Source organism: Ips typographus, linkage group LG1, assembly GCF_016097725.1.
Source record: "Ips typographus isolate SLU linkage group LG1, UJ_Ityp_2.0, whole genome shotgun sequence".
In the NCBI taxonomy this organism is placed as follows: Eukaryota; Metazoa; Arthropoda; class Insecta; order Coleoptera; family Curculionidae; genus Ips; species Ips typographus.
This window is the reverse complement of record NC_138422.1, coordinates 4,893,049-4,919,782: the sequence shown is the minus strand read 5'-3', so window position 1 is coordinate 4,919,782 and position 26,734 is coordinate 4,893,049. Positions and strand designations below refer to the sequence as shown.

The 26,734-nt window shown below is 33.1% G+C and overlaps 2 protein-coding genes and 1 long non-coding RNA gene across 5 annotated transcripts in view; 2 read left to right on the top strand and 1 right to left on the bottom strand.

Moving 5' to 3' along the window:
- CCHa1-R (CCHamide-1 receptor) overlaps nucleotides 1–22,050 on the top strand; it is a 102,813-nt gene extending 80,763 nt beyond the window's left edge. For all 3 annotated transcript variants that reach the window (XM_081972774.1, XM_081972767.1, XM_081972758.1), the window contains 3 exons: nucleotides 53–378; nucleotides 1,621–1,862; nucleotides 15,999–22,050. In XM_081972774.1, the coding sequence (XP_081828900.1) occupies nucleotides 53–378; nucleotides 1,621–1,862; nucleotides 15,999–16,218 (788 nt within the window). In that variant the 3' untranslated portion in view covers nucleotides 16,219–22,050. The remainder of the gene's footprint in view (nucleotides 1–52; nucleotides 379–1,620; nucleotides 1,863–15,998) is intronic.
- On the top strand, nucleotides 20,117–23,428 carry LOC145735935 (uncharacterized). Its single transcript, XM_081990081.1, has 4 exons — nucleotides 20,117–20,150; nucleotides 21,259–21,389; nucleotides 22,482–22,684; nucleotides 22,735–23,428. The coding sequence occupies exons 1-4, from the start codon at nucleotides 20,117–20,119 to the stop codon at nucleotides 22,844–22,846; spliced, it is 480 nt and encodes a 159-aa protein (XP_081846207.1). The 3' UTR covers nucleotides 22,847–23,428.
- A 1,161-nt stretch (nucleotides 23,429–24,589) lies between these two features.
- On the bottom strand, nucleotides 24,590–25,434 carry LOC145739064 (uncharacterized). Its single transcript, XR_014180896.1, has 2 exons — nucleotides 25,274–25,434; nucleotides 24,590–25,145 (listed from the first exon to the last, which is right to left on the bottom strand). It is a non-coding gene; the product is annotated as an uncharacterized LOC145739064 (long non-coding RNA).
- Between the last annotated feature and the right edge of the window lie 1,300 nt (nucleotides 25,435–26,734).

Below are 26,734 nucleotides of genomic sequence, written 5' to 3'. Positions count from 1 at the left end.
ATACAAATAACTATTGTAAATTAAACGATAATTTATTGTATGCTTTTTCCAGGTGGTGGAAAGAAAGCAACCAGAATAACAGTGGCAATCGCCGTGGGAATTTGGTTTCTAGCATTTTTGACTGCAGTCCCAGCTCTCATAGGAACTCACATCAAAGCCGTTACAGATGATAGCGGAAAAATTAAATTCTCAGTTTGCTATCCGTTTCCCGAGGACTGGCTGAATCATATGTATCCGAAAGTAATGGTTATGTCCAAGTTTCTCGTTCTCTATGTCATTCCTTTGATAATCATTTTCGGATTTTACGTCAGCATGGCCGTATCCTTAATAATGAGCACGCGAAATGTCCCTGGAGAACTACAAGGAATGCACAGACAGGTTAAGTATTATTGATTTTTTTTTTTTTTAATTCTGAAAAACTCGGCTTTTATTGATAACATGAAGTGAAAGTCAAAAGCTTTGCTTTGAAGGACGACGCGAAATCTTTTGATGCTTGAGTGCTTTCCTTAAGATGTGTTCATTAAGTATGTACGAGCTAATGACAAGAAGAAATATGTAATAAGAGGTTTTACTGTGCGAATTGCCAAGTACACAAAAACAAAATATAGTTTCAAGTTCAGGAATGCTTCGTTAGCTGAATATGTCCCATGTAAATCATTCAAGCGAAGAAAAGTGCGCAATCAGAGCCCAGTTAGCACCGGGATAATTCATCTCGCCACCCGGGGGGAAGGTCTGGGGGGAATTGTTGTCCTCTTCTTGGCTGGTTGGTCCTGAATTGTCGTCTTTTTGAAGTATAAAGAAAAACTTATTAATAATTATCCGTTATCCAATAACTGGTATCGGGGTCGTTTGTGGGGTGCTTCTAGCTCCGGGTCGTAGTTCACTGCTTCCTCGCAGTAACTGATTTTCGCTGCTTTCCGCTTTTTGTAATATTTTCACTACGCTCTGCTTGATCCTTTCCGTTGCAGTGGTGAATTTCAAATCTCGCTAGATGTTCACGTTTCTGACGTACCATGGAACGTCCACCCCTGTCCTGAGCGCAATATTTTCCACAGCTTGGAGTTTCCTCAGGTGCGATTTGTTAGTTTTGATCATTTACCCTTTACAGAAATAATTATAAATATCAACATAATTTATTCTTCTAGTGATGTATAGTGAGACACCCGGTTACATACAGATCTCGTAAAAACGACACATTAATTTTTACCTCCTCTCTCGCTGTTGCGTGTTTAGACAAAGAGTATTTCCTGGTTTAACCCTACATTCGAGAAGATCATATCATATTCCAGCTTCGTACGCTGTATTAATTTTCAGGAAGAAATTACGTATACTTTACAGTATTATAAAAGCCGATATAACTATCATCATCTTTCCTACAAAACATCGTTAAAATGTAATATGAAGTAAGTTAGAAGTTTGACTAACTAGCATATGTAACTAGAGCGCCAATGAATAGAGACGGAAGCTTATTAAAATTTAGGATTAATGATTAATAGCTTCGTTTATTAGACATTCCTAGTGATGTGGAGTAGATTATGGCAAAAAGTTATATTCTAAAATTATTCAAAATTTGCAAAAATATGACACTTTAATAATTTTGTGTTTTTTTTTTACTTTCAGATTAAGGCTAGGAAGAAAGTGGCAGTTACAGTGCTGGTATTTGTAGCTTTATTTGCCGTATGTTTTGGTCCATTCTATGCATTTATGCTGTTTTTTTACTTTACTGAAAATGCTGAAGACCACTACAATGCTTTTTGGCACTTTCTGCGAATAGTGGGATTTTGTCTTTGCTACGCCAATTCCTGCGCCAATCCCGTGGCGCTTTATTTTGTCAGCGGAGCCTTCCGGAAGCACTTCGACAGGTGAGTAACTTTATTTATTAGAAAGGGACACTTGCCGATCGTATTGCTAAAATAATTTTCCACGTTTATTCCTTTTTAACTATTTTAATTAATTACAGCGGCAGTTTTTTGACTTCTTTCATCAGATATTTAAGTTAAATAATCATAATCTTACGATTCGACAAATTAATAGAGTTGCCATTAAAGTTTATGAGACTTGAGGAATAATAGAAGCACAGAAATACTTTTATCATATTTAAGTAAATTGGAAAACAATCCGTGAAGTTGGCAAAACGAATAAAACTGAAGGACGTTTGTTGGATTGTATTCGAAAATTGCTTCCCCAAAATTATTTTCAGTCAGATAAAGTTTATTCCAGCGGATATTGTTATGTTTCTGTCGAAGAGAGACCGGGAAAATAGAGCTGAGCACGTGCTCTCGTAAAATGAATGGATAATAGAAAACCAGACTTATTTCAAGCCGTCAAACTTGAAATTTTTGAATTGGGAAATGTCATTTCAAAATTGGCAGTAAGAAAATAAAAGCTCCAACTCATTACATGGTGATGATGACAGTGTTTAGTTTTGATAATTATCTAAAAAATAATCCAAATCTCCTAATTATTCAATTCTTTTTGTAAACATATTTATATGTATACTTCAGAAGGAAAGAGCGTTAATTCGCTGTTAATTGTCTAACAAGCGTAATAATCATTTTGGAGGAATGGTAGTATTAAAAAGCAAAAAATTTTCAACGCGAGGGCTTAAACAAATTTATTTGACAGCAGCATTTAATGGGCACTGTTTTGTAAAACTTTTTGTGCTTTTGAATTGAAATTGCCTTCAATTAAATTATCCAATTATATTTACTTTTCGTCTAGAGTTACTAGACTGAAATTATATTAATTGTTATGACAGGCTGTTTGATTTTACATTTCATACACAGTGTCTCTAGGATAAGGAATGTCAATATGGGAATCTTGAAAACGGTTAGAGATAGAGATTTGGTTATAGAGAGATATATTTTGGTTAATAGGAGAAAAGTTTAGTAATCAAGGCCTTATTCAAATAATATTTGAAAAACTTTGTTGTGGCTTTAATATTAGACCTAGGCTAAAACTAATTACACTTCTCCATAGCAACTTTTAAAGTGACATTATCAGATTTTTTTTTGACGTATTGTCTTGCTGAAACCTACATCAATCTGATTTTTTAAGTGTGTTTTATTTTTTATATCAAATTTTGAAAGCCCTTTTTATTCCGAATGGAATGATGTATGACATTTTACACTTTATGGTTTAAACGGACGCGGATGGAATTTTAAATTACCATAAAAGTGCATCGACAGGACGCTTTTATCACATAGACAATTTTCTTATAAAATGTACCGTTTGGCTGCAAAAAAATATAAACTGAATATTTTTCCCTGGCAAATTTTCAAAAAAAAATCACAATTTTTAATTTTACTTTGAAAAGGCAAATATCTTTAGATAAATGGATTATTTAAAAAAAAATAAATAATTTTCAGATCCGCAATAGAACAATTCTTTATGAAGGTCACAGTAAAGTAGAGAGTAAAACGCATATCCGCCACGTTGCGTAACTAGCAGATTTTCGGTTTTAAACAGAAAAAAAAAATTTCTGTTTAAAATATCTCGAAAACCCAGAAAAAAAACGACCAACAAAAAGGCCATGATTATACAACTTTTCTCCCATATAACCAAACCTATATCTCCAACCGTTTTCAAGATTCCCAGAGTGGCCCTCCTTCTCCTGGACACTGTAGGTATATTGGTAAAATATATTAAATTAATGCTTTCTTTGTCCTAGAACTGCAACTCAATAAAAGCAAAACCTAAATTGGACAGACTTTCCGCCCTTATTCCCGGCATTATTGCCAACTACTTAGTTACTGATAATAACTATAACATGTAGGAATAAAATACTTCTATGTAGTGTAAATATCACACCATCACGAAGCATTTTTAAAGCTATTTAATTCCAAAGTTTTACTAGCTAATAGGAATCAGGTTCTTTACATATCCCATCCCGTGAATCCAAGAGTTTATTAGTCGTTTTTCTATCCATCGCACAGCAAGCCTGAAGTTTCAAATATATAGCAACTGTACTAATCCATTTCTCATTATAGAGAACTCCAATAAATTGTCATATGCCTAATCCTTTCCCCTATCGCATTAAAATAATGAACACGTGCTTGACAGCATATCAACCCAAAATAACTTTGCTGGTTTCTGTGCAACGTAATCAGTTAAGTTTTTAATCAGTTTTCTGTCCACATGGCAAAAGATATCAGCCAAAAGAGACAAAAATAATAGATCCTACAGTTCAAAGAATCTTAAGCTTTTAAGTCAGTATTTAGTGTCCCAGTTTAATGTATTTGCCGGTATTTCCTATTTAGCTTAGATACTAGATTTGTGTTCTTGTCTAAAGACAAGTTTTGCAGTAATAACTGTACAACTGTACAGGGTGCTGCATTTTCGATGGTTTTACGGGGTACAGAGAAAACGGTAATAGATAGAAAAAAAGTAGCATACGTGTTCTGATCTCTTTTTCTGAGCTGAGATGACTGCCGAAGAGTGGGCTGCGCAAACTTCTTTTGTTTCAAAGATACGGGGGGCTTTTGAAAATTGGTCATTTTGGAACCTCTTCTGTATTTCATTTGCTATTAAAGTTATCAAAAAAGAAAAAACGGTTTCCGGTAGAAGTTTTGACGTAGAATCCAATGGCGTAGTCAGTTTTTTTCTATTACGTTTAATTTCTGACATATGACAGTAAGTTATATTTTTTTGAATGGAACACCCTATATATTTTTAGTTAATTTAATTCTGTTGATTTTTACTTTTTCAACGGTGTATTAAAACATATAATTTTGTAAACGTTAATCTTGGTAATTAGAGAAAAAGCATTTCCTTAACAAAAAAGTGCTAAATAATATGTATAAAAATACTCACAGTCGAAACAAAATTTGGCTATGTTCATATTAACATGTTACATGTCGTTTATAAACAGTTTTTTCAACTTCTACCTTAAAAATAGTAGAAAATAGAAATGGCCACTTTTCTCATTAAAGTGACGGTAGAACTGTTTGTAACTTAGATTTTTAATAAGATTTATTAAAAATATTTAATTTTCTGATGTGTTAGTTTATATGATTTCCGATTTTGTTTGGTATTTTAGATATTGGTTATTTTTTAGCTTAGCAAAGGTCCTTTTTTTAAAATAACAGGATTAACCTCTACAAACTTATATGTTGTAATACACCGTTGAAAAGGTAAAAATAAACAGAATTAAATGAACTAAAAATATATAGGGTGTTCCATTTAAAAAAATATAACTTAGTGTCATATGTCAGAAACTAAACGTAATAGAAAAAAACTGGCTACGCCATTGGATTCTACGTCAAAACTTCTACCGGAAACCGTTTTTCCTTTTTTGATAACTTTAATAGCAAATGAAATACAGAGGATGTTCCAAAATGACCAATTTTCAAAAACCCCCCGTATCTTTGAAACAAAAGAAGTTTGCGCAGCCCACTCTTCGCCAGTCATCTCAGCTCAGAAAATGAGATCGGAACACGTATGCTACTTTTTTTCTATCTATTACCGTTTTCTCTATACCCCGTAAAACCATCGAAAATGCAGCACCCTGTACAATATTGAATTGTCTGTTTTTGTTCTACCTGAGAGCGTATAATTGATTCGGTCATTTCGAAAACAACATGTCACAAAGTGCGGTCACAGCGTTCATTACGAAAACCACACAATCTGCGGTCATTTACTGTTTTCGAACTGACTGATATTTGAGTTTATGTAGCCGAATAGCAGGAACTTCTGTTCATATCAACACAAAATTCGCATATGCTTTGATCTAGTGAACATAATGAAGACTGAGTTTTGCCCTAATGTGATCGACAGCTGTATTGGATATAACGGATTCAATTAAGTGCACAGTGGAAATGTGTGGAATAAATTACGCTAAACTATGACACTGTTCGGTTTTATGTTATTTATACAGTAGTATTAAAATAAATTTTAATTTTTTAAAATATCAGGCTAAACATGGATAAAAGCGTGCATTATTACCAAAACCTGTTGTAGTAGGAATTTAATCGGTTCAACTCCTGTTTCTAAAGTCAATAATAAAAATGTTAATTTAGGCTGATTTTGGTTTAATTGCAAATAACGCAACTATTGTTTTACAAAATTGATTTCTACAATTATCGTCGTTATGATCATGACTTCAGGTAGAAAATCACATTTTAAGGTGGGCTACTCCTATAAAAATTTGTCTGCAAATCTTCATTTCCAATATACAGGGTAATAAAGTTTAAAATAAAAATAATGTTTTTATTATTCAATTGTTTTTTTTAATTTAGTTTTTTTCTTACTTAGAATTTGATGCACAATTCAAAAATAAAATTAAAAATAGGTAATTCTATTTGAAAAAATGAAGTTGATGGTAGTAACTTATTTTTGGGCCGCCCTGTATACATGCATTTACCATAAAAAAAACCGCAGACAAAAATAAATATCGACGTGTAGGAGCGTATTTCCAAAAAACCAAACCCTTAATTTTAAATGAATTTGTTCCAACCTCACTGTATAATAAAATAGATGTTTTATTCTTTAATTGAACACTAACTGAAACTTGAATGGCTTTTTCATTGCGTCAAAACATAAACCAAAATGCAATGATGAATGTGACTGAATAAAGATGACAATCAAAAGAATTATTTTGTTTTCGTTCTAGATTAGCTGTAATTAGTCTGTTTCATATCGCACACTGAAGATTGTCTGTGATTGGTCTATTTCATATCCCACCCTGAAAATTGCCTGTGATTGGTCTATTTCATATCGCACAGTTGCGGAAAGTCTAGGAATCTATATTCGTTCAACGAGTGGCAATTGCCTACTTATCCGTTCCCTAAACTATTAAGAAAAAAAAAGTAATAACTCTACAATAGTTGAACTTAATGACAAAACTAACTTTAGATCAAATTGACTAGTCGTGTTTGGCTTTGTCAGCTCGGATATCGATAACAGTAATAAAAAAATTCGTACCAAATTTGACAAGTTTTATACTCGTATATTACTCCTCTTTCCTAAAATTCCATCCTTGACATGTTATTACCGATTACGGGATTTGCGAATTGAGAATGTCATTCTTAGGATTTACGAGAGACGACTCAAATACTCTATTATGGTTTCTAAGTTTTAACTTACCAGCCTTGTGGTTGCTGAAATGGATTGGAAGCTTTATTCGAGCGATAAATCTAAGAGCAAAAGCTAGGGTAGCAAAATGACAATTTTTCAAGGGGAATTATTCAATTGATAGATTGAGGTTTCTCTTAACTTTCGTTTCCTATTCAGTTAGAAATAGCTTCCTCAGATTTTTCCTGTGCCTGTCGTAATAATGTCTGTATTCAAATGTAAAGTTTAAAACTGAACGCAGGTAGGCGAATATTACATTAATTTTCACATAAATTCTTAATGTAAACTCAATGAATTCAAATGTAGACTCTTTAACCTTAAAACTTAATTATGTTGGATACTTTAAAAAAAATTTGGGTTGTTGACACTTCTACCGAGTCCCCTTTACTCTTCTCCTGAGTTTAGTAACTCACAACCCCTGACTGGGTTTTTGAGAAAATTTTTTCGCTTCATAAAATAGAAAAAAACTTATTTTTCTATGGGCAATGTTCAGCTAACAATGTTCTCTGTCCGTAACGTTGATTCAGTATGGCTAATTTAAAATGATCTATTTCTAATATCGCAAGTAAATATGTACAAATCATTTTAGAAACCCATAAAAGTCAGGCAAAACAATAATTTATTCTATGCAGAACTATTAAAAATAAAGTTCTTTTGGACTATATATTAAAAATATTATCGGAAGGAAATGTAGAACGGTTATTCGGGCATGCCAAACAGTTGGAAAAAAAGGTGAAAAATAGTCAAAATATATCAATACATGGTTGTCTCATTTCGTTTGGTGTTTAGCTTTCAGTGGACCCTAAAGCAATTTTGAGCAGATAAGGTATAATGCTGGAATACTACTAACAGAATGCCATTCAAAGCCTGTTCTAATTTATAGGCTAATACTTCCATAGCTTTATGCTGTTTGTCAAAGCTCTGTAACTCCAAGATATCTAGTTAAGTCCGATTTTAATCAGTGCTCAGGTATTTCGATTAAATATTCCATTGCACTAACAAGTAATTTGTTAATGAAAGTAATTTAGTACTAAAAAAATAATATTTGCAGTATAGATAACATATTAATTGACAGCAGGCAAAGCACTTTGATTTTGTATCTTTACCGCAAAACGTCATGCTTTAGATCTTGTGTCATATACGTATAGTGTGTAAAAGCTAAAATAGCGTTTGAATTAAACCATTACCAAGAAATATTAGTGTATTCGTATCTAATTCCGCTCTTTTTAATGTCGAAAACAATTTATCAAGAACTCACAAGCACCAAGATATAATTTGACAAAATTAGTTTAATTCTTGCACTTTTTTTGCGAATTTAAAATTAAATAAAAGAAGGGAAATTGAAGTACATCTTTTGAGATAGCTAATATAAGCTCCCCGAACATGATTCGTTAAATTTTTGCCTTCCACTTCGTATCACTTTTTAGTTTGTGTTTTATTAATCGTTTGCCCTTTTAGCATGGTCATATTGCGTTTTTTTTTGCCCGTAATTTGTTTTTTAAAATGTCTCTTTCCAGTCGCTGTGTTGCCTCTTCCAGACTGATACTTTTAATTTTTTTTTTCTACAACCCTTATAGAAAATAAAATTTTCCTTCCTCATTTGAGAGATGAAAATATCACTTTTACTACCTAGGGAGTGAAAGTGCCACCAGAGAGACTGAAAGTATTTTCCTCCCTATTGAGGATGATGATATTATGACATCGATCAAATTTTACATCATTGCTCTCATAATTTATGTAGGTTGATAATGTAAAAATATCAACCTAGTTGATGCGGTAATTTTGGAGATACCAAACATGCAAAAATGCATAGAAAACACGTTGGCGACATCATGACCCACATGTGGGTCACGAGGAGTTTTCTTACTCGACGTATGTGTCCACCGGTGGGGCATGGTCTATTTTCCATGGAAAGTTACGTGTATTTTGAAAATCTTTGAATTAGGAAGTACAGCTGTACGACGGATTTATTTTTGTATGTTCAGCGTGGCTTTGCAAAAAGTGTCTTATAATTTTGCTTTAACAAAAATGAAAAAAATACAGTATTAAAAAAATGCAAAATTTCCTCAAGAATTTTTTTTGAGACAGGGAACACATATAATGTTTTTTTTACAGGTTTTTGCAAAAAATTAACACATTTCTTGCTTTTACTCTTGCTTCTTTGTTTTGCCTTTCCTGTTGAATGGTTCTACAACATTCCGCTCATATTCGGTAGGGTTTGGCCCACCGGTGAGTTACAATGGCTGTAGGATAAAATTTTTCCTACAGCAGTCGTGTTTCTCCGGTGGGTCAAGTTTAAACCCAGCAATTACTACAAAAGAAAACTAGCAATATCATAGTAATAGACATTTATCTGATTTAAAATATAAAAAGTACAATTTTAAAACGAAATGTTAGTAGCGTCCCACATGAAGAATGTAAGAAAACCCTCTCTGTAACCTATGGATGGGTCACGATGTCGCCAACTTGTTAATTTTAGTATAACTTTAAGTCTGATATCTCGTGTTACAGAAGATAGTTTTCAGGCCACGATAGATAATAGGATTCTTTACGGAATAGGTATTAGAAAGCAATAGCATTTTTTATTTTTTTATTTATTATATAACATGTTACAAACATTCGGAAATGTATACATTTAGTCAACATTAAATTTGGTAATTGTATAAAATAAAATGCGCATAAAATCTACAGTGAGGTAAAGTTAAACAATAATACTAAATTAATACAAAACAAAACATAAACTTAGAGTACCTGCGATTGTTATGTTATAGGGTGGTGCATTATCAATACATAGCTATAATGTGTGAGTATTAATATTGTCACGTTTTGGGGGTAGCGCAGGAAGAGAAACAACAAACGTAGCTCAACTATGTCTCCTTTATTTGTATACTGACGATGATGCCTAACTAAATCTTACTCCCAGATTAAGAGGGCCGCTAGTACCGCTACAGGCGGGACGCCCATGGGACTCTCTCTACGAGGGGGTGCGTGGGGGTGTGTGTGTGTGTGAGTGTGCGTAAGGCCTCCTGATGTGCCGCCAAGCGGAACCCGCTCGATACGAGCAGGGAACCCCTATGTCCGACAAGCCCGAAGGATTTACTTTATGCACAGCAAGCCCCCCTTGGAGTGTCGCCAAGCGAAACCCGCTCAATAGTTTGAAGCGAAGTAAATTCTTCAATGGAGAAGAATGCTTGTTCAATTAAAAATCGCTTGATTAGAGGGCTAAACTCGCTTGTTGGTAGAGCTCTCAGTTCTGCAGACAATTTGTTTAAGAATTCTATGCAATAGTAGTTAGAGCCCAGTCTGCTGTTGGCTTGGTTTTCATGGGCGAACAGAAGACAGCAATAAATGAAATTTAATTTTTTCCAGATATTTCTAGGATAAAAGAGTAAACTTTGGATAAATGTCCTCTACCGAAAAAAAAACGTAAACTGAATGGAACATTGTTTTGGGAAAATGCCGCTAAAACGAGGTCTCTACGATCAGTCGCTTTTATGAAATTTCATTTTTTAAAGCAAATTTTGTACCACTTACCACTTTATATGAAAACAAAGTAAAGCTAATTAAAAAAAAAGTTTGTCATATAAGAATATGTGGTCAAAACGCTGTCATTATGTGATACAAAGTTTTTGTGACAACAATGTAAAACCTAGGGAATTTTGTATTTATGATAAAAATACGTACTCGATTTGTGAGGTTAGGTTAGGTTAGATCATTTGGTTTGATTTGTTTATTTGTTTTTGTAGCATAAGCATCAGGTTTAGCAGGTAAGAACCAATGTCAAGTATGGTTATTTTAAGCAAACAGCAAAAACTTTGTTTTGATACAGTAGATTTGATTAGCTACCTAACATTTCTAGGAACCTTTAATAAACCGATAATATCATCTTGAGACTTGTATCTTTCGCTTAATTTTAAGATTTACTGGTCCGAGCCACAGTCTGCAGATGGTTTTATTTTATCAGACTATGAAGGCTTTCACGGCCGGTCAAAACTGAAATATCAAAGTTATTGTAAGCTTATAAGCCCGGATAACTTTCATATTTCGGTTTTATTTTAGTGTCTGTTATCAAGGTTCCTCTGTATAATTAAATGAAAATTGGTACTGAATAAAATTTCGTAAGTGTAAAACACAACTAAAAATGATGAATTCACTATTTTTGGTCATCAGAAAGTAAGCAAATTGGTTTAACAGTTAAAAGCATTCAGATCAAGCACTCTCGGCTAGGACACCCTGTACTTCTTCCATTCAACCCGATAAGTCATAACGAAACAGTAATAAATAATTTGCTACATTGCAAAGCGGATTGTAAAACAAAGGTTTGAATACGTTGATAAATAAAGTAAAATAGATGATAAAGGTGAACGTCTAAAAACGTATTATTCTCAAGTACTAATCTTGATATACGAGTGTAACGTATATCGTATAACAGTCGCGTCGTTTTAAGTTTTATCACGTACACTCGTACACACTGTATAGGGTGCGAAAAATCCTGGAACAAGCAAATCCTGAACCTGATATGTCGCGATTTTATCGTCCAATTATTTAGTCTCTACCGTATTCCAAGTAAAAGTGCTTGTAAAAAAAAGCTACAGACAGATTCTACCTAATTTATAAGGTTAAGATCGCGACATATTTTTTTATAGTTAAATTTCAGACAGGTTTTTCTTACGGTTGTTATTTTTCGTGTTAGTAAGCTCTAAATACTAATATTATATAAACCATATGGTAACAATCAAAAGCTCTATATTATAGAATTGTTTTGGATGCAACAAGCGTAAAGTAGTTGGAAGAGTTTTATCAGAACAGGATAAAGTTAATAGAATTTTACCAAGAAAAGCTTATAATGGAATAAACGTTCAGTCCATATATGAAGCTCAAACAATTAAGTAATATTTCAAGAGGCTTGCAACACAAAATACAAGCATATTAAAAATTTAATGAAAATCTAAAATCGTTAAAGTAATATGGGTTTGGAAAATTACCCACTGCGATTTCAAACAATCTGACAACACACACAACGACATTAAGAACAAGATAAACTCTTTATACTTTTGCTATAATTGCTACTCGGCTATCCAGAGCTATTTTTCTATCCATTATGTCACTATACAAAATATAAGCCTTCGTCTATAGTTTTATTCAGTGATGTTTCTGAAGCACTAGAGCTAAATATTACCATTTACTAGCATGAGTAAGCTTATTCAACCAATAAAAATACATTGAAATGTTAAGTCCCTACCTGAAAATTAGCGCAACAAACATAACTCCACTATTACTCAAAATTTATACTGAAATGCCGAGTAAAACACATCACGCTCAAAATCCTCAAATAAGGGTTTTCTAAACACACATAAACTAAGCTACACTCAGCCTTAATACCGCAAAAGTGTCTTAAAACAGTAAAAACCATTCAAATTTCTCTGCGAATGAAATTCAAAACGTAAACAAACGCGGTTCTGATATTAGATGTCGCATTTGAAAATAAGATCATATTATTCAATTTAGGTTCCTTATTTATAAGATTAACAACGCCGCCCACTTTCACCTTAAAGACCCGAAAATTGTATATATAATTTTATCTGTTTATCGGAGCATTGGCTTGATCGCTCCTCTCTGGAGCATATAAAATATAAATCTCTATGGCTACACTTCAGCTTCTTGTTATTGTAGTCTCCCGGGAAAGCACGGGGGAGTGTGTATTTTTTCCAGGTCTCAAATTGAGTTTGATGTTTTGGATCTCTCTGCTTTTTGTGTGGAGCGGTCTGCCCTCTAAACTAGCTATGCTCTTCTGCGTACAAACGCTGCGAGAAACTCGAGGAAACGTCGTGTTTGTTTCATCATGAGCAACGCTCATACCTTTCTTCAAACACCAGCAGATTCTGAAGCATTAGAGCGTCCTACTAGTGCCATCCAGATGCCAGATCCAAGGAAAAAGGGGAATAGGAAGGAAGAGGTTGTCTTGGCTCAGAAATCTACGACAATGGACTGGACTTACTTACTTGTTGAAGAGTAGTAGTAGAGAGCTCTGCAGAGCTTGAACCTCAACTCGTTGTGGCTACGAAAAGGGGGAGATGTTGTAAACCGAACATACTCATGTGAGATTATACTATATAATATACTATATCTTTTAGTAATACTGGGATGTTTGGCTATAATGGTTCAGTTGATATGTGAGTGATTTTCTAAGTGTTGTCAAATAAAAAGTTTTATTTCTGCCTATTCACCAGCGTATCTTTTAATAAACCACTAGGACACAACAGTTTTAACTGTTTTAGTTCAACTTCCAACACTGAAATTAACTTTTACAAATTAAAAAAATTAAATTACCGTTGAACATGAACAAGCTTATAACTACATATTTTCGTTTAATATAGTTTCGTAGAGTTAATGAAAGTGTCACATCGAGTAATATACTCGTATAACACAAATGATGACAAAAAATAAAACTATAAAATGAAAGCAAATCAATTGGTTTTTTAAAACCACTTTTTTATGTCCCTATAGACCAATTTTCTGACATTTTGTTCGAGTTAAATTGCATTTTTACTACTTCCGGTTTGAATTTACCTCCATTTTTGTTTTAATGCAACGCATAACCTCACATTACTAATTAAATCTACAGCGTTATAAAACTAATCCAATTTACTGGCACAGAATTCACTTTTGCCATTGCAATTATTTCAAAATTGTGTCAACGTATTGGCCTAGAGAGATGCTTATCCTTGAAAACTAACTCCCAGGAAATTGCTTTTGGAAACCATTATCTTAGACTAATTTCTAATTATATTATAATCTAGCCATTTGAGATTCATATTGAACTAGAAATACGTTTTAACCAAAATGAGATTCAAAAATGTTACTACCATTATTACTTTGCTCAATTAGCAAAAAGCTTTATAAACAGACTCGTCGTAAAGTTTCGCATTAAATAATGAGATTCTAACTTTTTGTAATTAATAAATCATCTTTTTTTGGGGAGCTGAAACTCAGAGGGCTTGAAACAATGAGCTGAGTAAATTTTAATTAATGCTAAATAAAACTTATTATATGATTATTTAAATTGCTTTTTTTTACATGTTTGTATCAGAAATATATTAGTCGGTAAACCAACCCACATAAAAGACTTTTATATGGATGAAAAAAGATGACAATGCCAAATTTAGGCTTTGGTAAGAATAATTTTATCACATCGTAAATATTATGCCGTAAAATCGTAACGGTTGGGCGTTAAAATGAGGGACTCAATGGTTATTTAGGATTCGTCATATAGTAAAAATTTTATGCAGTATTAGACTCTGCTGTTTTCGGTCAGATTTATAGCTTATCGACAAATGTATGGCAATAAAGGTCAAGTTTAGTGGACAAGCCAAGATTTTCTAACAGCAGTAAAATACTTTTTCTACGAATGACGGCAAAGAAGCTACTTTGCGCACACTTTGACATATGCAAAGTAGCATTTTCCCGCACACTATGCGGGAATATTCTCAATAAAAATTTAAAATTAAAAACAAAATGTATACTTAGTTATTTCATTCGGAGAAAAAATATTGTTTCTAACACGTGCGCAAAGTAGTTTATTTACAACCATATATGCAATGCTGTCATTACTAACGTCATTGAAGGTTGAAAGTCAATCATATTACGTATACTTACTGATAAGTTATGGTTTTATTCTCCATTGAGCTATCCACATAACCTTCTGCCACAGTACTAGATTTCCATCCTCCTAGCCTTTTTAATTGGAGTACATTTGCACCACTGTTGGCAAGTAACGTAGCGGCGGTTTATCTTAAAGCTTTTGTATTGTGCCCAATTGGTTGATTTCTTGCTATTCCTCCTCTAAGCTGATGATTTCTATGTTTTTTCTCAAATTTATGTAGTCTCGAATGATCTTCACCCATATTGGATCAGTAATGAGAAATGATCTACTTGTATTGTTGAGGAATCTCGAATCTCAACCAAAATTTTTTCTTCAAAAAAAGTAACATGTATGTAACAATAGACACTGTATGTAAACGATTAAATTTATTTTATATTAACCATTGATTTACATTGCCAAATTAATTTGGCTTTTTCTTTGTTCCTAATCAATTAAATATTTGAATTAAATCAATTTAGACCTACTCTAAATTTAATGCGATTTTATGTGTAACTATTGACTTTAATCGTGTAGTTGGTAACTGTATTAAACTCTATTATAGCCGGTATATGAATTGGATTTCACTTTTCATATTCATCTGTCCATCAACCTTAAGTGAGTTAACATTTGCATAGCAAATCTAGCAACGTAGTCTAGTAGGTAATAAAATATAATAACCTCTATATGTGGGATTTGCTAAGTTTAACTGGCTTCTCCGACAAGTGCATACAAATGAGATGGTTAGGGAGTTAAGGGCTTATTAAAGCAAATTTCATTAATTGGAAGTCATTCGACTTCCAGTTTTGAGAGAGAAATCATCATTTCTAAGAAAGCGCAGACAAAAGCATCTAATTCAATGGATAACTAGAACAGGGTGTACAGGGTTGAGCAGTAGAGAGCGTTGGAAGCATGAAATTTTGATGTGTCTTACTTATTTTTGTTTATTTAATTATGATCGTGTTTCTGCTTATTTACTTTTCATCCTTCTGCTTTCAAGTATAAGTTGTTGTATCGCAAACAACTGGAATAATAGAATACTACTTAGCTTTACTTCCAACATAAAAACTACAATTCTCAAAAGTTTAGGAAAATAATGCAGAATTTTTAAACTTTCTGTTGGAGTTACGATAAGATCTCTAGCAATAGTCGTTTGCTCGATACTTTGTTCTTGACTTGGTTTCCATAACCACTCAAAAATTAAGACATAACAAAAGTCTCTAGTTAAACAAACTTAAATGACAATGAAATCATGATCGTTAAATTACATTTCCTTTTTCTTTTTCAGATATTTATTATGCAAGAAACAAAGACGAAACAGATGCAGCACCTGTACAGGACAACAAGCAACATCAATGTCCCTTGTGTCCACGAAACGGCAGCAATCAATCAACAGAAAACCGACAATGTCCATCAAGAGGAGGATGCTAAACAACGGACAAGAAACCTCCATAACATTACTCGGAAACGGACACGGAGACTCGCACATTTGCAACAAGATAATTTGAGAAACTTTGGAACGAAGCCGAGAAACTCTATTAGAGGCTGATGAGTTTTAAAGTGATTATTTTATTGTAAATAAACTTTTTGTTAGGTGTAAGTTTGCTGTAGCGTTTCCCAGTCGTATATTTAATGACCCTATCTTAAAACTGTTCCAAATACATTTTCAGTCATTAGAATGGATGGTCTGATAGATTGTGTGGGTCTTGTAATACAAAACTGCAGGCGGTAGACGACAATAGTGAAAAATTGTTTCTCCAATGTGGGTGGAGATAAAGTAATCTGTTAAGGTTTTTAAAGCTGCGAGAAAGGTTAAAGGTAAGGTCAGTTTATCTTATAAAATACGAATTACCTTTAGAGCTAAAATGTCTGCGTCGGTGTACTTTGGTTTTATAAAAACTTTATTACGTTTTTCGTGTGTAATTATGAAAATGGGAAAGAGTACACTTAAATTAAATTATACGTAACTGATGCTTAACATACTAAGCTCAATGTAATGTGACATAGAAACCAGCATTTCTATTTAATGTGTAAAAATAGAATTAAGAGAAATGTAAATATGTATTTTTCCGCTACGCTGCTTATAGAGTTATATAGAGCCTACGGTTTGTTTTGCAATAACGGGTAGTATTTATTTAAAATCGAGCCTTTTAAATGGAATGTATTGTTTAGGAAATTAATATTTACATCACAGAAATAAAATATAGGCGAATTATTGAAAATATTTATTCTGTTAGTAAAAGTGAATTTGAATATCAAAAATAAGAAAACTTCTTGATATAGAGTAGATTTATTTTTCCGTACTAGAGCAGTTTCGACTTACTCGCAAGCTAAGGGCGAGATTCAGAGATCATTTTAAATTTACAATCACTCTCAGTATTCCAATTAGGGCTCCAATTGCTTTAATTTAACCAAAGACGAATTACTGTTTGAGATTTGTGTATTTTATCCACTGCAATATAATATACGAGTAAAGCGATAACCGAAAAAGATCAATTTACTAGTGAGTGAAAAATTATAACTGATAAAATCTAGAAAAACTGATGCCATACCTTTATCCAAGCATTTTTTTTGGCGAATGACCATGATAATTTTATAAAAGCTCAATTTTAAGTAATTTTAAGAGTTTTCCTCCTCCACTGTGAATAATTGTATTCGATCGGTGGTCTTTTTGTCTTATTGTTATTCCAGTTAACTCCCCCCATACAGATTCATCAGTGAGAAAATACCAAGGGACTCAACCAAATACCATGGTGTAGTTATTAGTTAAGTTATTTTTTCTAGCTTGTAATTACACTGTAGTGGTTGGAAACCCTGAGGCTTTGAAAGAAACTGCAGAGTACAGCCAATCTGCTAGCTTAAAGCCAGACAACATCGCAGCTTTTATTGAGTCCAGGATCCAGTTAGGAGGAACCAACCAACAAATGGGTTGGACAATATTTTGTTTTTATACTAAGTTGTTAAAAAAATTTGCACCTGAAGATAGAGTAAAACGGTTTACATGTTACTATCTTACCTTTGATCTAGGATATGACGGTTTTTTCAAAAAGACTTAAAATTTGACTTTTGTTTAAATCTTGAAAATACTATCGTTAGATGTCAAAAAAGTAAGATAGGAACCTGTAAATCGTTTAGCTCTATCTTCAACCGTTCGTGTGCTATAGCGTTCAAAATGGTGAATTTTTCAATGTTTAATTTTCAATATCTTGAAAACGTCAACATTTAGAGAAAAACGTCAATAAAACCATATGAATCAAATCAAAATTTTGTCAAAAAACCTTTTTTCTTCGACCCCTATATATCCGCCTTCGGCGTTGTACTCAAATTTTCGGCCTTGTGCGATATGGACATCTTATTCACCCTTGTTGTACAACATACTATTTTATGTATGCGTTCGGAAAAATAGTATTCTAGAGAGCTGTTCCAGTTCTGTTGGTTTAAATTCATTGTATATTACATATTAATTCATTCAACGTTCAAACGCTTGTTTCAGCATGTTGTAAGTAATGAAAAGGTAATTATTTGTGACTACAAAACGGCTTCAGCAACTATAATCACTTACTATGCTTGGACTATAGGGCTTCTAACTATTCAAATCGTTAAAGCTAATTACACAGCATTTCTTAAGACAAAGCCTGTGTAAATGAATAGTTTAGCTTCAACAAATCCAGACTAACTGGAGCTCAACGCACCCTTATGTGACCTTATCGTGGCGCCCTACACAGCTGCTATGAATTTTAGATGACTGCTTATTTATGCTTTAAGGTTTGATTTGCATCAATTTCTGCTAATTAGATGCAGATGTAGATACATCAATTGTATTTCGGACGTACAAATAGAGTTGTGACTAAAAAGTAGAAGATTAATAATAAAATTAATTCTGATATTTTCTTTACAAAAACCACCATAAGAAAAGAACTAGATTTTATACGTAGGAATGAAAAGAAATAATCAAATCAGAGTATATTTTAAAAATTATTATCTTTACAACAATATCATAAACAAAACTCTGGAATTTCTGTGAACATAGTTAATATGATATTGGTAATATTAATTATAATGTATCTGGGGGGTCTGTCATTAAAAAAAATAAAGTGCTGATCGACATTGTGATATGTTCCACCTTGAATCAAGATAATTAAAAGTAAAAAAGTTTCTCAAAACTTAATTGATTACAGCATGAAAATAATAACTAAATTATAACTTTTTGAGTATAAAAACGAAACCCCTTTTCAATTTAAATGAAAACTTTAAAAGGCAAGGAACCAATTAACATACATTTGTCAAAAATTGAGATGAAAAGGCGAGTCTGACATAATACAATCTTTTCATAAAGTAAGCCCCTATTTACATCCTTCGACAAATTAAATCTTTTAAAGGTTTCGCTTAGGAAGATAGATACCTGAATATAATGGAATAAAAAACTTTTTAACTTTCCGTCTGCAAATCAAAGAACTTTTCTGAAGTAAAATTTAATTAACGCCATTTCCGTGTTTATTACGGCTTTTATTATTTTATACTTTTTTTTTGTAATTGTGAACTGCTAATAATTAGGTTTCTTTTTAAATAATACACACGAGTACTATATAGTTTGGTGATAATTTTTCTACATTTGAAATGATGCATTTTCTCTTCCAAATCTCAACCAAAAGTTTCCCTTTTGTGAGGAGTTTACTTTATTGCCCCATTAGTTTACCGCTTGCTGTCCATACCATATGCTTTGCGTCAAGCAGCCAACGTCACTCTCAGGGCAAAAGCATTACTTTTCACTCTTTTAATACATAAGTAGCCATGTTAAAAACGTCCTAAGATTATGAAATATCCTGGATAGATAGTTCTCTGGTTAATGCTTTTAACTACTTTAAACTTTTATATCTATATCTGACCTAGATTTGCTGATTCTCGTATAAAAGCATAGACCAGATTATGTGACAATATCAAATTAGAAGGTGTATTAGGGCGGAGTTTTCAATCTTTAAAAGTAATCAAAAATTTATGATGTCAAGTCGCATTGCATTGTCAAGTTGAATAGAAAATAGTTCAATAAACAAAATAAAACAAGTAACATTACACCTTCCCTCCTCTTTTTTTTCTTCGTCTGACTAGGATTGCTCCTGTTTGTCTGCCTCTCATTCTGTTCCTTCTTGAAGTCGTCCTTCCATCTTTTCTTTGATCTTTTGCTGTCAGGTTTATTATTTTTGCAGTTATTAGCTGATCTGTCAGGTGCCATGATGGTGTTCTATTCTTGTCCTTGCTTTTAGCCATTTGTTGATGCCTTGGATGTTCTATTGCTCCTGTATGCTCTTATTAGTTTGACTGTTCCTAAGTGTTATACTCTTTAATTGTTCTTAGAGTCTTTATTTCTACGTTACTTATTATCTCTTTTGTTCTTTTTGTGTCGCGGTTATGTTCCTGTCGCAAGTGTGGTATCAATTCCAAGGTAAGTAAATGTCAAAATCTGTTCTATGCTTTTGTTGGCCACTTTCAGCCTTCGGGGATCCCTACTAATCACCATCACCAAGTTTTTTCTTTGAAGGTTGTCATTGTCCGCCACCAGTAATGCGTCGTTCTTATAGCATACTATATTGACTTTGTTAGGTCCCATTCTATATCCTTCTCACTCCATCTCTTCGTTTTTTATTTTATCCATTATTACATTCAACAGTAAAGAGATGAATGAGTCTCCCTGCCATATCCCTCAATTTAGAAATAAGTATGGGTATTGCATAGTTTCTCGCATATCAAACATTATTAACTTTATTGAAAATAGTGCAAATTTAATTTCTCCAACTAACCTTTTTGTGTGGTGAGACAAAAATCCCAACTTATAAATTTATATATGATTTACAAACTAAAATCTTCAAAGAAGTAATGTTAAACATAAATACTATTGCAGTGTTCTATATCCAGCTAGTGCATATTTGTATCTGCATTTTCATGCATAATAAATCTGAAAATAAAAAATGTATAGCAAAACCCACATAAATTGACCCTTATATTACAAAACATGTACTCTTTCAAACGTGTGCGCTTAGTTTGTAGTTTTAGCCTAGTTTTTACTGACAATGCAACGAAAAACTCGACGCAGTATCTATGTAGACTTGGCAGCAGTTACCATATTTCTTTTATTAGTAAGCATAAACTGCATTCTCTAGAGCCGATATTTCACAGACACGTGTACAGAACATATAAAATAAGTTTCCTTCAGTCACAGATACGACGCGTCGTTTCTGTTTAGTGCATACAGTTAAAATATAAGTTAAATATTTTTCTCTTTTGATTGATGTTTACAGTAAATCCTTGTTGCAAAAGGCTCGAAACTATTATTATTGAGAAAACTACTGTTTTCCAACCAAGTACTAAGAATCAAATGTAGATTTTAATGAAGGTTCAATTTAACAATTAAACATGCACACAAGTTCGAATTAACAGTTGAAATTAACATTTTTGTTTGTATTGGCATCTTTACACTTTGGCACTCGCTATTTATTATAATTTAGGAAATGGTTTATTATTCAATTAATTTACGAACCTGGTGCGGGTTGCAGAATTCGGGACGACTACATCATGGTGTTATGAGGCGGAGTCTCCGACCGTCTCCCTTACCAACGAATTTAATTTATCATCGCTAAAAATAGCGATTAATATTGTCATCGCTAATAGCGATGATGCACTATTCGTAGTACATTCTCGTTTGTAACATGTTGTGCCCACGGAATACGAAGCATTCTTCTGTGAAGCCACATTTCGCATGTCTTCAGTTGGTTGGTTGGTCCAGTTTGGACCTTCAGAGTCAACGACTGTACTCCGTAGAGCAATTCAACCGTACGTTCTCATCGAGATTGAAGCAAGCTACTATGTAGGTTGTTTCAATCTCAAAGAACTTAGGCCAGTCGCTACGCTCGTGGGCCTAATTGTTCTTTTCGTAAATAAAAAATGGTTTAAGTCACTTAAACACTAGTATAAATAAGTATTATCTCACTAAGACGTTTACATTTTGAAAACAGTGATAAGCGATGACTAAAATTGGTATCTTTATTATGTATTTTATTGCAAAACAAACTTAGGCTATGCACGTGTTTCGACGCTGATTTAAATTTAAGAACCTCAGGGTGTTAAAAATAGGATACTTATTACTAGTTTATTTATTCTTAATATTAAGTAGTATAAAGTAGTATATTGTTAATTTTTAGTTATGTTCTTTATAGGATTTTATTGTATATAGCGCATTTTACAAAATGTGATAAATTGAAGTATTTGAGATATACCATCGTACTCCCTCCAATGTTAGAGATTAAAAAGTACGAACGTGTTATTATATTGTCTACCCACCAAGAAAACTGAGTATTTATTTTATCCTGCTACCCAGCGTAATAAAGTTTAAACACCTGTCATATACAGGGTGTCACAAAACCAATAACAGGAATTGTAACTGAGTTTCCAAACTGTCCATTATCATTGGAAAAATGTATAGAGATAATTTCTTCAAAAAGGTGTTAAGTACAATGTTTTGCTACTCGCTATAGAAAGCTAAATTCTGAAGAATTATTTCAATTTTATAGTTTTTTTTGTACACTTGTTCCAGGTGCTTAGTATAATTTGCGCGAGTGTATAATGGCATCCGTAAAAAGAAAGCTATACTTTTTGGTAATTTTGGTGGTTTTCTTAGGTTGGAAATCTGCTCAGGGATGGAACGATTATAAAAATTTGTATTTCCACTTTCCAAACGGGGGACCTTCTATGGGGGTAAGTGTAAACTGCACCAAATTAGGTTAAAACTGTGCTTCTTGTGCAGATCTTGACAGCATTTGCGGTACCCTTAAAAGTTAACACACCGGGAGACGTTTTTCTTTCCGTCAACTTTGAAGCAGCCTATAACTTGCCAGAAAGCGAGACAGACTTTAGCTATCCCCCTATTATTGGCTCCACAACCAGACAATTTTTGTACGAGTTGTTTGAAAGGAAGCTTGAAAGGTATGTTTACCATAAAACCAATTTTTAAAGTGACTCTGAATCTTTCCTAGCCATGGATACCCTGGAAGACCATGCTTGTTAAGGACAATATGTGAAGGAGCTGAATTGAGTACCGAAGGTACTGGCATAATTGGAGATATAGTTCATTTCATTTTAACGTGAGTTTGTGCCACTCTGAGGAAGTTGGTTAAACGTAATTTGAATAACAATACAGTCCATCCACCTCAATAAATGGCAATTTAACCCAGGAATATTTAGAGGCAGAGAGCTGTTTCATTTCCTCTTTTCCAATCAAGTAAGGTTAACAGTCCACATCTTGCAGTTTAGTCTGCTCCGCTCTGCTTCCGCCTAGTTTTCAATGTTTTGAATCTCCAATCTGAATTCTGAAACCAAATATGTAATGTTTTACTGACATTAACATTAATTTGGGCTATTACTTTGCACAGTATATTTCGTTTGTTACAACAACAAACGTTGTATTTTGTCTCAAAACAATACAACAAGGTAGTCTGGCATTGAATAGTAAACCATAAAAAACTAGTGCAAACCCCCTGACCATAACAAGGGTAATACGAATAATTTGGTTTTATAAAATGCATATTAATTTGCTCAAGTAATCGAGGGTTATCAGATTGGCCTGCATTATGTATACAAAAAATACAAAAAAATACAAGCTCACTCTTGTTTCACAATAATTAAAAATAGAGTTGTTTAATTATTATGTGATAACGTTTTGAACGTCTGAAAGGCATGATTTTGCAAACTGTTTTCAGCGACTTTAATAAACAGCTTATATACTGTGCTTCCTGCATATTAAATTGCTAATTATAAATTGTATTAAGTGAGGTTTGTGTGTATGTGGCTTTATTTCCTGCGCTGTAGTCGGAAAATTTGAAACATTTACATTATCTATTAAACCAATATTTCCAGTTCCATGGAGATTCAATGTTCCAAATTTGATTTTCTAGAAACGCTAAATCTGTTTCCTGTATTTAATATCATAATATTGTTTTGAATTTAGTTCATAATTGTTTGTTGATTGTTTTGTTTTTTGAGCGCACAAATTTTAATTAAAATGTCAGGTTACGAAATCATTTAAAGTAACTTGAAAAAAGTTTACTCCAAATACTGGGTTTTGGTAACCTTAATAAAGATTTACATAACATCCAATTCGTTCGGATTCGGTAACTTTCCTCAAGTTTTCTTATTTCTGAGTTTGTCTTATACCACAACCTTAACTAGCCAATTACGTTGACAAATTAAGTTCATTTACGGAAACTCAAAAAAAAAAACTGGAACCACGATGTGAATATTGTTTTCAGGTGTAAGGTAGTATTGTATGTCTGATGGTAATTTTTTGATAAAAACAGTTCTAATTAACTCGAAATAAAATTCAACAGCACGCTTGAGAATTTCAAAAAGTTAACGTTATTTTTAAAGGGTCAGTCTAAATTTCGTCCCGTTTAAATTAGATTTGCAAAACTCGCCAATGAATGTTTACTGCCGCAGAGCAGCACATAAATAAAACGTTTTGCCAGACATTTGGAATGTTTAGGTTTCCGTTTTAATTTCGTATGGTAAAGTGTTTGTTTTTATTTATGATTTTAATTTATGTTTAAGAGGATAATTGAGCAACGGTCATACAAAAACAGGCAAGTTTGATTTCGACAAAAAATAAGTTTTTTTGTGGACTTGGACTAGTTAAAGGGTACTCTTAGAAGTACTTATAGGTACCTTGAAATAGTACGTGCTTAAATCATTTCTATAGGTTTTATTATACATTTAGACACTTAAACCGCAGAAATAATATAGAACACAACACCAGATCATTAGTAAGACACAAAACAAAAAATATTCAACAGACACCTCAAAAATGATATTAAATAAGTCTAAACAAGAGATATCCTGGTTTACTTTTTTACGGTAGTGACGCGGAGAAAACTTACTGACAAAAAATTAAAAAACTCACGTGTTACAAAAAAAAACATTTTCATTGGCACAATCAACGAAAACTGTACTAGATACAGACAAAGACAAAGCAGACGCATTTACCAGACATTTTCAAGAAGCGTTTGCAAAAGTGTTTCCATTTCGCTCTTCATTTCATTAATAATACAATCTTACTGGTCCTTGATTTGTCCTTTTGTCATCTAGCTTACGGTCTTGGCTGGCTTGCATTGCTTCTAGTTTTGCCTCGAACTGGTCTTGACGCACTTGGCTAATTTTTATCTCTTCCTAGCTTGCTTTTATCTTCTCAAATTTATGGCTTTGACTTTACTGACTCGCTTTCATTTCTTCAAACTTGCTGTTCTGACTTCTCTGGCTTGCTTTGAATTCCTTCATCATCTCTATAAGCTATTTTACTGCGTCCTCCATGTTCGCACTTTGTAATCGGGTACTCACAAACATTCAATCAAAGTCTACTTCTTGCAGGTTGGTTGGTTACTTCTTTTATCGTATTCTTCACTGTCTTTCTGGATCTCCAATCCCACTTCTGACACCAAATGTTCCATTTTTTTATTACGTTTAACACCACTTTTTACTTTTTTTTGACACCGTATATTTTGTTTCTTTACAAACCACACTGACAACTGCTGTCTTACCTCGAACTGACAACTACTCTTAACAGTCGCAACAACAAAAACCAGTCCTAGACCAGCTGGTTATATAGGCTTTCTATATGGATTCTAGGAAATTTGGGAATATTCATGAAATTGGCATTCTCTCTTAAACTTCAAACTATGACATAAATCTCTATCTCTCACAAACAGCTGAACTACGACGAATATACGGGGTAACACGAAATAACTACTTTAAACTCCAAACCACTTACTCTAAACTAAAAGTCCGTTTTGCAACAATATGTATGAGTACATTAGAAAGAAAGTTTTAAAACAGCCCTCGTTGTATTTAATTTTTTTTTAATTTTACATAAAGCTTGGGTACACCATAGAATAAAACGTAGGTAATATTTTTGTGCTGCGAGTGAAGGCTTATCTCCAAATAGTCAGTTTCAGAGCAGAGCTCGTAAAATCATGATACCTGAATTTGAAATTTGCATAACTGCGACCGTCCAGTCAAACGATATTAGCAAGATTAATTTTAAAATGAAATAGGATTAAACGAGCTTAATTAATTTTTGGTATTACGAACACAGTTGATTGAAAACGGATTTCGGTGTTGCTAGTAAAGGATACAAGTAAGCCGTTTAGGCTGTTGAAAAATGAATATACAAAAATACCGGTTGACTTTTTAAGGCTTGTTTTGGATTAATAATAATTAGATTCCAAACATCTTGTATTTAGACATGTTTTTGTGTAAAAAATTACTCGCAAATATTTGCCGTTATCCTTCCTTCCTTCCTGAATCCCCTATCTAATTAGGGGAATATGGCTTCTGCTCCCTTTATGGGGCAATTTGCCAGGGGTTTTTCTTCTGCCTAGGATTTGTCTGACTCTAGGCCATCCCCAGGCAGGTCTCTTGGTGCTTCGGTTTACAAATCAATTGGTTGTCTTGTGTGGTTTCTGAGCTTTGCTTCCTCCTTGATATGCGGTGCGTACGGTGCTGAGCGTTAGAAAGACAACACAACTACTGGCTGAGAGCAAAAGGGGTCCAGGAACCTTATCTACAAACAATATAAAAAAAGGCATTTAAGATCAGTTGTCAGTGTGTTTTTTTTATTAAAGCTTTTAGTTTATTATTATTATCATTTTAATTTTTGTAATTATTGTATTTATTTTTTTATCTATTGACGTTTTCGACAGTTACATTTTTTATGTTAAATTGTGGAAATAAATGGATTATTATTATTATTATTATGTAGTTTATTTTTTTTAAAGCAGTTCATATTTTTTATACTTTCCGACATATGGCCGATGACCTCTGCTAGGAAAACACCCGGTACTTGAAGAATGTGCCAGTGGTTATCGAGGGTAAATATATCAAATTCTGAAATGAATAGAAATATCAGTCCTTTGAGGACAAATGACTATCACCAAAACATGTGGTAATTTCTACACCAAAAAATGTAATAAAATCATTAAAAAACAA

Excerpts from the sequence above, each read along its gene's own strand:
- LOC145735935 (XM_081990081.1), top strand. The coding sequence starts at position 20,117 with ATGTTCCTGTCGCAAGTGTGGTATCAATTCCAAG. Across the intron at positions 21,390-22,481 it reads ATAGCGATGATGCACTATTC|GTTAAAACTGTGCTTCTTGT; the intron begins GTAGTACATTCT and ends GCACCAAATTAG. Across the intron at positions 22,685-22,734 it reads TTTGAAAGGAAGCTTGAAAG|CCATGGATACCCTGGAAGAC; the intron begins GTATGTTTACCA and ends AATCTTTCCTAG.